The 13729-nt window shown below is 36.7% G+C and overlaps 1 protein-coding gene across 1 annotated transcript in view; it reads left to right on the top strand.

Annotated features, from left to right (window-relative positions):
* Positions 1 to 96: 96 nt before the first annotated feature.
* LOC121318369 (dnaJ homolog subfamily C member 2-like) overlaps positions 97 to 13729 on the top strand; it is a 22086-nt gene continuing 8453 nt past the window's right edge. The window contains exons 1-12 of the mRNA XM_041254946.1: positions 97 to 573; positions 2483 to 2673; positions 3066 to 3141; positions 3756 to 3854; positions 4045 to 4186; positions 4425 to 4505; positions 4978 to 5043; positions 6443 to 6534; positions 8436 to 8557; positions 11255 to 11404; positions 13329 to 13417; positions 13504 to 13573. Of these exons, the coding sequence (XP_041110880.1) occupies positions 519 to 573; positions 2483 to 2673; positions 3066 to 3141; positions 3756 to 3854; positions 4045 to 4186; positions 4425 to 4505; positions 4978 to 5043; positions 6443 to 6534; positions 8436 to 8557; positions 11255 to 11404; positions 13329 to 13417; positions 13504 to 13573 (1233 nt within the window). The 5' untranslated portion in view covers positions 97 to 518. The remainder of the gene's footprint in view (positions 574 to 2482; positions 2674 to 3065; positions 3142 to 3755; positions 3855 to 4044; positions 4187 to 4424; positions 4506 to 4977; positions 5044 to 6442; positions 6535 to 8435; positions 8558 to 11254; positions 11405 to 13328; positions 13418 to 13503; positions 13574 to 13729) is intronic.

The raw sequence follows: 13729 nt of genomic DNA, 5'->3' as shown, positions 1-13729 counted from the left end.
CTAACAGGAAATGAGTTTGAAATTAGTTTTATTAATATTTTTTTCTGCTTATGCATCTGACGTTGACATTTATGTTGTATGTCTGTGCGTCGTATTGTTAATGGGAATAATTCCATAACCAACAGATGTTAATTAAAAAAAAAAAAAAAAAAGTATTTTGAACGATTGTATTTTAAACTGTCAATGCCATACATTTTTGTGTGTCTAAACGCTGTATAACAATTATAGTAGTCCAACTTTAAAAACAAAAAAAAGTTATCTCCGTTAGGTTTGTGCCATGACAGAAACTGGTGTATTATTCAGAAACGGAACCAGAACCGAAGATTCAAGTTCCTTTGTGTTGCCGTTGAGACGCTGGAGTGTGTAACACGTTTTCATTGAACTGGAAGTCTGGGATTGAGTGTGTCCATGTGGTGCACTTTGCAGGAGGGTTCAAACAATTGTAAATACAACTGCAACATTAAGTCCAGAAATACCTGTTTGAATGATCGCCTGCTGAAATCACCAAAGGACCGATAATGTTAAAAGAAGCACTTGAAGGGCAGGTTACAGCTGTTTGTAATGCCATTACAGGTAAGGAGGTAGTTTGCAGATGAAAAAAATACTGCTGATTGAAGCTGTGTTATGTTGGTAACCTGGGATGGCAGTGTCGTACAAGGAACGGCGATACGTCCTTGGAGTATCGTTGTCATTTGCCTTCTCAAACCAAAGGTGTTGCATATTTGGCATTACCATTTACGTTAAATTGGTCGGTTTTATTAAGTGTACGTTATGTTTGAATTCCAAATGCGTGCCAAAAAGAATGCAACGGTTTTTTTTACGTATAACCAGTCGCCGTTAAAAGTGTCACATTAAAAACCTACCAAACTAATTCATGCTCGCAATGCCAAACTATAAGGTTTACGCATGCGTTTTTCTTTAAGTACGATCGGCCGATTTTCACCCCCCCCCCCCCCCCCCCCCCCCCCCCCCCCCCCCCCCCCCGCTTTACCCCCCCCCGGCGCTCCCCTTCCCCCCTCCCCCCCCCTCCCCCCCTTTCCCCCCTCCCCCCCCCCCCCTCCGGGCTGTAATTTTATTTTATTTTATAAAATAAAATAAAAAAAGCATAATACATGAAATGCAAGACTAGGATGTGAACATTCTAAAACATTGTGGATGTGTATGTCTTATAGAATCATGAGTATAAAAAATTAGAAGTCACAACCGCTAAAAACAGATATCAGGCTTCAAGAGCTGAAAAGCAAGAGAGCATGTGGGTCTTGATAGCTGATTTAAAGCGAGCGACAGTGGGAGCATCACGCACCAAAACTTGGAGAGTTCCAGAGAGTCAGAGCCATGAAGCTAAACGAGCTTTCTCCAGATGTGGTGCACTTTTGCTTGGGGATAACAAGCAGGCCAGAGTTGGAGGACCTCGGCTTCCGGGCAGGGACATAGTGGGTCAGCAGGTTGAAGAGGTACGCTGGACCTGTGTGATGAAGGGCATTGTAGTTTTGAAAGTAATCCTAAAGGTTACAGGTAGCCAGTGCAGCTGGGTAAGATGTGTTCTCGTTTTTTACATCTGGTAAGGATCCTGGCAGCTGCATTCTGAACTAGCTGCTGTTTTTATAGTGCATGCCAGGAGACCACCATATAGAGAGTTGCAGTAGTCTAATGGAGAGTCGACAAATGCATGACAGAGTCCCCATCCGGGAAAGGTAGTGACTGACTTTGGAGATGTTTCAAAGGTGGTAGAAGAAAGATTTGACCACAGAGGAGATGTGGGCATCAAAGGAGAGGTTGTTGTCCAGAAGTACATCAAGGCTTCGTACTGTGGGGGAAGACAGCTGCAGACAGTTTCTGAGGTTCAGGGCAACTACATTAAGATTCTTAAGTTGAGTTTTAGATCCTACTAGATGAAGTTCAGAAAAATGACAGACATCCAGGCTTCGATGTCTTGAATGCAAACAGAGAGCCTGACCGTGCCAGAGGAACATCCAGGGTCGAGTTTTAAATATAGCTGGGTGTTATCAGCATAGGAGTGAAACATGAGTCTGTGTTGGCAGCTGAGGTGACTCAAGGGAAGCATGTAGCTGTTGAAGAAAAGAGGCCCAAGAACAGACCCTTGAGGAACACCTCAAGAGACTGGGTTTGCAACACCACTGCATCCAGCATAGGAAACAGACTGCATTTGTCCAGAAAGGTAAGAGGGCAGCCAGGAGAGACAGGTTCCAGAGATCCCAGCATACTTCTGAAGGCGATCAAGAAGAATGCAATGATCTACAGGGTCAAAAGCAGCTCTAGGTCAAGATGGACAATAGCAGAGGGAGCATAATCATTAAGCAGGAAATCATTTACAATCCAGTGCAAAGTGGTTTGTGATGCGGCTGGAAGCCAGACTGCAGAGATTCAAGCAGGAAAAAAAAAAAAAAATTGTTAAACAATGTTAAAAGACATACAGTTTTTGATTTTCCATGGATTGTAATGTGCAGTGTTGCCTTTGCAGCTTCAGTGCAGTTTCAGGTGGAGCCGGTGGGAAGGTGGTTTGAAGCATTCCTGAAAAGAAGGACCAGAACTATTTCAGCCTCTTTCCGTGAGCTGGAGGAAGAGAAGGAGCTTTCTGAAGAATCTGAAGATGAGGATCTGCAGCTAGAGGAGTACCCCATGCTGAAAACATTAGACCCTAAAGACTGGAAGGTAATGCCAAGGCACTGAAGTACATACTAGTGTTTGATACACTAGCTGGCTTTTTTGTAAATGCATTTGATATGGCAAATGTTAGAGCTGTAGTGATGTCATTTTGATGTTGAAAGATTCCTTGGCATTCCACTGGAGTTTTTTAATAATCAAAGGCTCCTGGATGTGAGAATTTTTTGAGGGGAGGATCATAATCGTATGATTTATATACAATTTATTTATTGTAAATGAGCATTTTTCTTACAATAGAAGGTATGATTAGTAGTATTTGACAATTTTGTATGATCTTTAGTTACTAGGCTGTGTTAATTTAAGGACAGTTATTATTCTGCATGATCAAGTTTTGTTTTCAAGTTTAAAAGCAGAGGTGATCTGACATTTTTGTTTTACAGAATCAGGATCACTATGCAGTGTTTGGTCTGGGTCATTTAAGGTACAAGGCAACGCAAAAGCAAATCAAAGCAGCTCGTAAGTACCATGTTTATATTGTGGTTTGCTATTCACAAAATAAATGCTTCTACTGTGAATTTTCTTACGTATTGTTATTTTTTAAAATGTATTTATACAGAAGATTTATCCATTGACACCGAGGCAGACAATAAAACAATTACAAATACAAGCAACACAATAAATACATGTGTTAAGTACAGTATAAAGTAGACCTGGGGTTAATTACAATTGTAATTTGTAATTAACTGCAATTACAATGTAATTGTGGTTGAAGCTTGGCACATCTGTGTAATTGTATTTACCATATTGTTGTTCAATTACACACCTTTCCAAGCTTAATCATTCACTTCCATGTTTTACATTGAGCGAACATTATTTTCTTATTTTCAACCACTTCTAGTGACCCCATTTGTTTGAATAAACATTATATAGTATGTTTCTATGTTTGTACCTGTGATTACTGCTTAATGTGTGTAGCAATTTGTTACATTTTAGTGTAATTTTAATTATAATTGTAATTACTGCAGCATAATTGTAGCTGTATTTGAACAAAATAGCATCGTAGTTACAATTTCAACAAATTATGCTGACCCCATGTCTGGTATAAAGTGTATTCTTCTGTGTATTTTCAGACAAAGCAATGGTTTTAAAACACCACCCTGACAAAAGGAAAGCAGCTGGAGAGAAAATAGTGGAAGGAGACAATGACTATTTCACCTGCATAACAAAAGGTACAGTAAAAGAAAAATACTGAATGTAAATCATAAGGCAAGCACACTAATATATATATATATATATATATATATATACTTGGTTAGAGAGTAAAGGTAGTGTGGGTTAGCATGTGTACTGCTCTTGTTAAATACACTGAAACCTATGCCAAAGATACATAACCTAATATCTTCTGTTTTTCTATCTCAGCCTATGAAATACTGTCAGATCCTGTGAAGCGGCGAGCATTTGACAGTGTAGATCCTACGTTTGATAATGCAATACCTTCAAAAAGTGAAGGCAAAGAAAACTTCTTCAAGGTTTATGCACCTGTTTTTGAAAGGAATGCCAGGTGAGAATTCGAGCTCGCTCAAAGTGCTAGAATATAATAGTGTGTTACAGTAATAAAGCTCAGGATTTCAGATGACTTTAAACTACATCACATTCTATGCAGTTGATAGCCCCCGAGACAGTGTCTTTTGTTATTGTACTGGCAGTGTTGTTCCTTTTAGGAGAGCATGGGTGTTGGTTTTGTTCTTATGCACTTAAGATTGTGGCTTCTACTAATAAATCTATTTTTCATTAACAAGGTGGTCAAACAAAAAATATGTTCCTAACCTGGGTGACATGAGTGCAACATTTGAAGAGGTTGATGCCTTTTATTCATTTTGGTAAGTGAATACTGTGTAGTATTTAAGGTTGCCAGCTTTTTACAATATCTGTGAGGAGAATAATAGTGTAATTATTTATCTTTGAAGGCATATGCCCTTAAACTGAAATCTAGTAGTGTTAGCTTTTCAGGAATAGAGTTCATGTGGACTCACCCTTTTAATACTGTTTCTGCAAGTAAATCAGAGCAGGATAAAAAACATTGTTAATGAGAAGCAAGTTGATTTAGAAGACCTTAGGCTCAGTTTAACATCGGCTAATTTCTTGGATTACAAAATAAGTTTTTTGCCCCTAATATGAAGGAATGGAATAATACTTGATTTAAAAAAAATAATAATTTAAAAAACAACCAAAAAACTTCAACCTCATGAAGTAAACCAACGCTTGCAGAATAACAGTGGTAAAATATTGTAGGTATGTTCTTGATGCAGGGAAGAATACCTTTTTATATTTGATTTATTTTTTTCAATTCAGGTACAACTTTGACTCTTGGAGAGAATTTTCTTACTTGGATGAAGAAGAAAAGGAAAAGGCAGAATGGTATGTAATCTTGGCATCACATAAGGGTTTGTAAAGTCACAGATCTGAACTGGTGGAATACCTCTGATTTTAATACCTCTTGGTGCTTTAATATTGTATATACAGTTATAGTCAAAAGTTTACATTCCCCAGTGGAAATTTATAATTTCTAGAAATTTCTTGAAAAATAATTTTAGGAAAAAGTTTTGCTTTTGTGGATGAGGAAAAAGTTGACAAGAAATAAATGTCTACAATTACTTATTTCAGTAATTTGTTTGCAAATCTCCAAAAATACGAATTCTGAAGTATTAATAGCCTTTGATGCCATGATAGTATTGTCTACAAGGTGCTAGACATTTTATCCCAATTTCAACTACTATTTCTATTATCAAGACATACAAGACTCATGGCGCTGTCACAATGCTCCTTCTGTCTGGAATAAAGAAGGTTCTTTCACTAAAAACAAGCAGATGAATTGTGAGGAAGGTTACTAACAATCTGAGATTGACTGCCAAAGTATTTAGAGTGAACTGGCTGCAAGTGAGACTGGGGTTTCCATTTCAATCATAGGCTGAATATTGCATGGTGAAGGTCTCAACGGTCGCAGGCCAAGGAAAAAGCCACTCTTCGGAAAACGTCACAAGGACAATCGCTTAATGTTTCCAAAATTACATTTGAATGATGGATATGAGTTCTGATCAAAGGTTTTGTGGAGTGAAGAACCAGAAAATCAAGCTATTTGGTCATGCTGATACATGTTTGCGTTAAGAAGATTAAAATGAAGGTTCTGGAATGGCCTAGTCGAAGTCCTGATCTAAATTTGTCTGAGAATCTTTGGTCTGAGTTGAAGAAGGCTGTGCACAAGAGAGGTAGAAAAATTGTCAAAAATCACTAAAGAGTCATGCCAAAAGCTCATTGACAAATATCATAATTGTTTAAAAGAGGTTATTATTGCTAAAGGTGACTCAACTAGCTATTAATTAAATTTTCCTTGTCAGGGTATGGATACTTTTGAGTAGCATTTTTTGAGTTTTGCTGAAATAAATAATCGTAGACATCCATTTCTTGTAACCTTTCTCCTCATCAACAAAAGCAAGACTTTACCTACAAAAGAGTTTTCCTATAATTTTTGTTTCCAATACATTTCTAGAAATTATAAATTTCTATTGGGGTATGTAAACTTTTGACTACAACTGTAGTTATCATATAATGGAAGTACAGGTATGTAATGTTTTTTCAGGTACAAAAAAAAGCTCGTCGAGGTAAAATTTACACCCTCCCACCCCCCCACCCCCCCTCTCAATTGATCAAATAATAACAATTTACAACCTTAATTTTAACAACAATTTCTGTATAACAGACTGACAACGCAAAATTTTACATAGTAAATAAATTTTAGTATTTATTTATTTATTTTCAGCCGGGATGAGAGGAGGTGGATCGAGAAACAAAACAGAGGGGCTCGTGCACAGAGAAAAAAAGAAGAAATGAATAGAATAAGAACATTAGTGGGTATGTTGTATTTGAATGAAGGCACAATAAAGGGGTCTTTGTTCTAGGGATGGACACGTGTAATCAGTCCGTGTAACTCTCACCAATTTTAAATTTGTCGGTCTCCCAAAATTGAAATTGTCTTTTTCATTACAATTAGAAAATTTGTAATTTTGGTAAGTCACCATAGCTTCATTTTTTTCTCAGAAAAAAACTGAAATTTGATAAAGTGGTTCGAAATGACACCTTAATGTTTTGTTACTCCTGCTATAATAATGGAAAACCAAACAATAACTTTAAAAAAAAAACTATTGTATAATAGAAGGGTCACAATCGGGATGTACCATTAAAGACTATAGGACCTATTATTGCACTTGGGGGAGGTTGAAGGCCTATGACATTGTGCCTCACAACTAGGGGTGAGTCTGAATATTCGAGTAATTGAGTATTCTAAATACATTTACTACTCGAATACTTGGATCACGTTTTGAATACTCCTTAATTTCTAAAACAAATGATGGAAAAATGTGGAACTGCACCCAGAAAAACTTGGCACATTATTTTTGAGAGAGGAGGAAGTTAAGTGATCAGCCACAATAATTGTCACCTTACTGATAATTGACAGGGAGTCGGGCGTTCTTCGTTACATAGCTCTGCTATTGGCTAAGGGAGTACATGAGCGGTGACAATTGCATCTTTAAAAAAAAAAAAAAAAAAATAGCGCTTGAAGTATTATGAAAAAAGTTAAACGAGACCACGTGCAATGTAATCTCAGCAGCACACGTATTCTATTTCATATTGTAAATCAACAAGTTCAATGGTCAATCATCAAAAATGCAAGCACCCATCTGTTACTTTGGAAGAATACACAGAATGTGGCAAAAAACAAACAAGCATTGCATCTTTTACTGTGCGCAGTGGTCGGCAATGTGATGCATCTCGGACTGAAAAAAAGGGCATACTATTTTTTGTTGTTGTTAAAAGTGAACTATTTTGGATTTTGACTGCAAACTACCCGGGCGATGTTAAGCCTTTGTTGTTTGAGTTCTGCTGTTATCGATCTCCTGCAGATATCGGATTGATTCTGGAATCAGACTAATAATGATATTTTAAATCATTATTATATTGTGGAATCAGCAAATATGGATACAGTACATCTCGTTTTTATATTCTATATTATAGCGTAGATGTTACTGAGGAAACATATTTTGTTGTTCTTCGTTAGTAAGGAGTCGTGTTGTGTGTTTATACAAGTTGTCAAGGGTGTTAAATGCAGTTGCATGTTTTGAAGGTCCTTTTTATGAAGTTCTGCATTTTATTGTCAAAACCTCTCAGTTGTGTATTCATATTTCTTACTTCTAGTTTTAAATTTTTTTTTTTTTTTTGTTTGAATACATGCGATGCCTTGGTATGTTTCTTCTGTGTTACTGCTGATGTATTTATCTGTGCGTCACTGTTGAGTAATTAGAGGTTGAGTATTAGAAACATGTATTCTTGGTATATTCGAATTTCTTCTAGGCCTTTCGAAATTCCCACCACTACTCACAACACACCCAGGCATACGAAGATAGGCCTCTGTCTTACTGCACACCCTGTTGTGGGTCACTGCTTACTTACCTAACTGACTTAATTTTTCTTATTTATTAATACTTAACCCTATTTTTCATTGAAATGTAATTGCCGCAGAGTTGGACACGTTATTTGCAGAAATACATTTCACATTGCAGATTTTAGGAAATGTTACCGAAGATTTCCGTAGATAATAGCGGGTGATATTTTAGAAACACTAGTCTCACCCTTCACTTTTATTTTTTATTAACAGGTGATCAAAAGAGATGAAGTGAGCAGACATAGATTCAGGGGGTTTATTAGTCCCTACTAAATTTCAAACGGTCCTGGCATTAATTTCTGTTTTATTTTAGATACTGCTTACGGTATTGATCCCCGAATAAAGAAGTTCAAAGATGACGAGAAAGCAAGAAAGGAGGCTGAGAAGAAAGCAAAAGTTGATGCAAAGCGGAAGGAACAAGAAGAAAAAGAGAAGGTAAGATGGTGTTTAGAATTATAACATTGTTTCTGTCATTACTGACTTCACAGTTCTTGGACCCTGCCTAGCTATAGGCATTTCAGTATATTTTAATAATCGTAAACATGTAATTTCCTAAACGATTACACCACTATACTTTACATCAACGTGCCACTGGCTAAGAATAATGTCTACATAACACTACGAAAAGAAATAGCAATCGAGGTGCTATTTGACAATGTTTTAATAAGTAGCTATTTTTATTATCAGGAAGTGTAATGCAAGTACATGGTGTATAAAGCCCAACTTATATCCAAACAGCAATTAAAATCATACAGATTATAATGAACAATAAAATATGTCTTCATTGTACAACAATATTCAGATTTTCAGTTTTAACCGATTTAAAAAACGTTTTAACACCCCCAATACAAAAAAAATAAAAAATGAAATCAGTGTATATCCAATAAAACTGGAAATGGTTACTCCATTAATTTTAACTTGACCCCTTTCCCTGTGAAACAAATAAATAAAATACCTACAAAAATCTTTCCCAGTGCGGCTGGGCAGTGTCCCTCCTTCCTGACTTGTATCTCACATTGATTTGTTCTGAATACTTTAAATCCACCCCAACTACTGAGTGGCTGCAAATTCCTATATTTTTATTAGAGGATGGCAACACGCTTGCGAGATTCAAAGCAAGATTTTTTTGGTCACGCAATTTAAAGCTATATTACAGTAATAGGGAGTATTTGCATGCTCGTGGAATTAAAAAAAATAATTGCAAATTGTGGCAATGTAAAAAAAAAAAAAAAAAATGCCTGAGCACACAAAACCCCAGAATATGCCCATAACAAGGATTTCATTGTGAAAGACAGCAAAGGAAAGAAGGCACAATTGAAGTGTGCAAGTACTGTCGAGTTACTAAACAGTGTGACAGACAAAAAACTGAAAGTAACCGAAAACAATTTCATACAGTATATAAAAAAAAGGCAAACTAGTATTGTAGCGTACGGTGGAAAATGAAGGAAGGAGACGCACACAATTTACTCAAATCCATGGTTTATCGGCCCGTTGGCTTGGGCCACACCAAAAACAACAAACACTCACACAGCAGCACATTCACACAGCAGCTTGCCTCGCTGGGCTCTGCCTGCACTGATGCCCCCCCCCCCCCCCATTCTTCCATGTCCCTGCCTCCCTGTTGATGTTCTTGCAGAAACCAATCGAATACAGCAGTCTAATTCATTGTCTTTAGCGCGGCACTTTTTTTTTTTTCTACAGCAGCCCTCCTGGAGTCTTATCAGAAAACCTCTTAGTTTTTCTTTTGCCTTTTAGCCATCCACGCAATATAGGTTCTGCAACATTTATATCTTTTGAAACTGCTGCTTGAGTTTCATTTTTTGCTGTCTTCCATGCTTCATACTGTATATCTGGAACGTTCACCAAACGTTTGCGAGTCTGATTGCATTATGGGGGAAATGGAAGTCACAGCCTTACCGTGTTATAACAGATTCCGCACTGTAACAGGTTGCATTATAACGGGTAGCTCTGTACCTCTTATGTTGTCTCTTGTATTAATTAAATGTAATAATTAAATATAGTTCTGATACATGCAACTGCATTCCAGCCACCTTTGTTATCCATAGCTACAGTATTGGTATAACCCTGCACTTTTAAGAACTGCCAGATTTTCGAACTACCTAGAACCGCCACGTGGGTCATTTTGAACCATATGTTTTTAAACTGCTTCGTTATGAAAATGAAAAACATACTAATTGGATACTCAAACGTTTTATTGTCTGTCCTTTCAGTTTGCTGCGTGCAGCTTGCTGTATTCCAATCAAAATGATTACTTTTCAAGATTAAATATTTCCTTCTGATATATTCCCATTTGCATTTCTGGAACAAAACGAGGGATTGAAATCTCCCAGGCACATTGAGAAATAAAGCAAGTAGGCTTTTACTGAGTTGGCATCTTGGTGCATTTGTAGAAATCCACAGTCCTAGCAATCTCTGTCTCTTAGTCAGTCTACAAACAAAGGCAGGCTCTAAATTTTAAAAGAAAGTGTGCTAGGAGGAGGGGCGTGTCTTGTCAGCTGCATTTGCACAAAAAATAGAATATTATTACGTTATATTAAAAAAAAAAGAGACATGTATTGTAATGCATGGGTCAAATTGACCCACGTGGCGGCTCTAGGTAGAACTGTTTATAACTATCGCTATCAAATGCCATCATGATGTTTAATTCATATATTTAGGAAAAGTCAAAAACGGACACACACATACGATTTACAATGGAAGAGTAATTAACATTTTAAAATCAAAATGGGTCAAATTGACCCGTATGTCGGTTCTAGTGTTAATTTGTCAGGAGCTTGAGTAATTTAGAGTCATAAAAAAGAAATAATGATTTCATATTTATTTATAGCAATACACTAGGCTGCAACGGCAAGCTTAATGGGTCAGACCGTTTATATTTGTTGCAGTACCATTTATATTTATTACTTGAATAAATGTTTACATGTGCTCGTCCCTGATTGTGCCGGGTACTAATTTTATGTAGAAGTAGAATATGCTTGTTTTGTATTCTGGCAAAAGCCTTGTATTAAGGATTAAAGAAACCACTTTTCTGCTTCACTTGGTAAAATGTTCATTCTTGTTTACAGGCCACTTTTCTGCTTCACTTGGTAAAATGTTCATTCTTGTTTCCAGGCTAGACAGGCTGAGCTTGAAGCCGCTCGTCTGGCCAAGGAGAAGGAAGAGGAGGAAGCCAAACAGGTGGCCATGCAGGCCAAGAAAGAGAAAGAAATTCAGAAGAAAGCCAGCAAAAAAGAGAGGCAAAAACTTAGGACGACATGCAAGGTAGACTTTCGATGCTTTTGTTCAATGACAGCAACTACAATAAAAAATGCATACCTGTTTTGGTGCCTCTAGTACATGGAAACGTGTGTGCATTTTCCAGACTGATTGACATAAAAAAAAAAAAAAAATCTTCTAGCTATCCTTTCAGTATAACTAAACATTACAGGGTTTTCTTTTTTTCTTTAATACAATGTAAAGGGGGCAGACCGTAACTGCAGCCTTGTGAGTTGTGCAACAAATAGCTTCTGACTGATACTAAAACTATAAACAAAGGTGCAGCGCTTGAAATTAACTTTTCTACGCACTAGCCACCAAGTTATATTGTCACACTTTCTGACTGAGGATCTGCTAACCATTAACAGTTTTGCAAGTTTTAAGTGTCAGTTCAAGATAAATTTGATTCCAGTCGTAGTAAATTCCAACATTCACCAAAATTCACCATGAATACCAAATAAGAGTTTACTTTATCTAACGTGGTTAAATTATGGTTTAGTAGCAGTAATTTGAATCCCCCTTTTCAGAGTTTGTAGGACATAAAATAATAACAGAATGCATTGGACTTGGCCATTTCATAATAATGTGTTTAAAATAGCAGTCTCTGTATTACATTAAAACAGTTAGAACAAAATGACACAGAATACAATTCCACATTTCTTCTTTTGCAGAAGGGGCACTATTATATTTAAAAATTTTAGTGGGACAAACTCAGTGTTGGTAGGCATAGTTTAAGTGTTGAATGTATCAAATTATGAATTAAACTCGACACAACAGCATTGTACACAGCACCTATAACAATCCAATACTAACTCGCACATCCAGACATCATCTGAGAAAGGCCTCCCATTCTTTTCAATTTTATTTGCAGCTTTTTAAAATGAGCTGGTTTGAGTGAAGCTAAAGCCTTCTCTGCTTGTGGCTAGGGTGCTGCCTTTGCTGCAGAAATCCCCATGCAGTTGTTGATGGCACTGACAATGCATGCTGTTTGACATTCTCCAACTTCCAGTAACTTGTTTCTGACACGCATTGATTTATTTATTTATTTTTTCTCTTGTGAATACACCCGGCATTCCGAGCAGTATGTGATCTGGTTGGTGTTGTCAAACGAGCATTTCCCGAGGTTGTCCATTTTTCATTGGTCTTGCAAACCCTTTTATTTTTTTCTCTGGTTTTAGATAGAGGTGAACTCAACTCCAATATGTACACAGTTTTCCTCTTCCACTGGCATGTCTTGCTTTTAATACATACAGTTTAATACATACAGTATAGTTTAATACAATACAGTTTAAACATGTACAATTTTAATTACATTTAGCGAAAATATACATTTGTAAAATAGTATTACTTATTACATTGTACGGCCCACAGGTGTGTGTTGTACAAATAACTCCAGGTGGTTCTTTGGCAGTTCAGCTTTCTTATATTGTTTATATTTATAATATAAACAATATAAGAATATATAATTTATAAAGTACTGATTTCCATTGGCCCTTGGAGTCTGTTATAAGTGGAGTGCAGCTGTAATTGGTCGTTGTCCATCCAGTTTTTTTTGTTTCAGGGGGGCTTTTTTGCTACCTTCAAAATGTCTTTGCATGATGTGCATACAGACAGCATTTACCACAGATCGCTTGATTTGCAGTGTACAGTATTTGTATAAAAGATTAACACTAGAGGGCACAAAATCATTCAAACTCAAGCCAAGCAAAAAAAAAAAAAACACAATCCACCACTGTGGCGTGTAAGTGTGAAATTTACCCGTCACAGACAAAATGAACCTGCATTTGGCTGGTGGGTGGGTGCTAATTTCAATCCCTCAAGATGTACTGTATATATAAAGTACTTGGGTCAGATATTTTTGATTTATTAAAGTTTGTTTTTGAGTTGTTTCTTTCTTGACAAGCTTAGTTAGTTTTCCTCTGTGTTTTAGAACTGGAACTACTTTGCTGACAATGAATCTGAAAGTGTGAAAATGATGGAAGAAGTAGAAAAACTCTGCGATCACCTGGAGCTTATGAGGTACTAAACTTTTCAAAGCATTCTAAGAAAAAATAATAATAATATATACACAAATGGCTTTAAGTGAATGTACACTCTTGTTTCAGCATGCAATCTCTGAATGAAGTGCTTGCATCAAGTACAAAGGAAGAAAGCAAGGCTGCTGTCGAGAAAATGGTATGTAATGCGTTAAAATAGCAGGACATTTTAAAATATAATAATGCATGTATTATAACTAGACCCTCAATGGTAAATCTGAATAATGGAAAACTACAGGTAGTGGACAAAAAAATGGAAACACCAATGTGTGAATTCACTTGGGCCACCACGTGC

Source organism: Polyodon spathula, chromosome 7, assembly GCF_017654505.1.
Source record: "Polyodon spathula isolate WHYD16114869_AA chromosome 7, ASM1765450v1, whole genome shotgun sequence".
In the NCBI taxonomy this organism is placed as follows: Eukaryota; Metazoa; Chordata; class Actinopteri; order Acipenseriformes; family Polyodontidae; genus Polyodon; species Polyodon spathula.
This window is presented reverse-complemented; position numbering and strand designations above follow the sequence as displayed.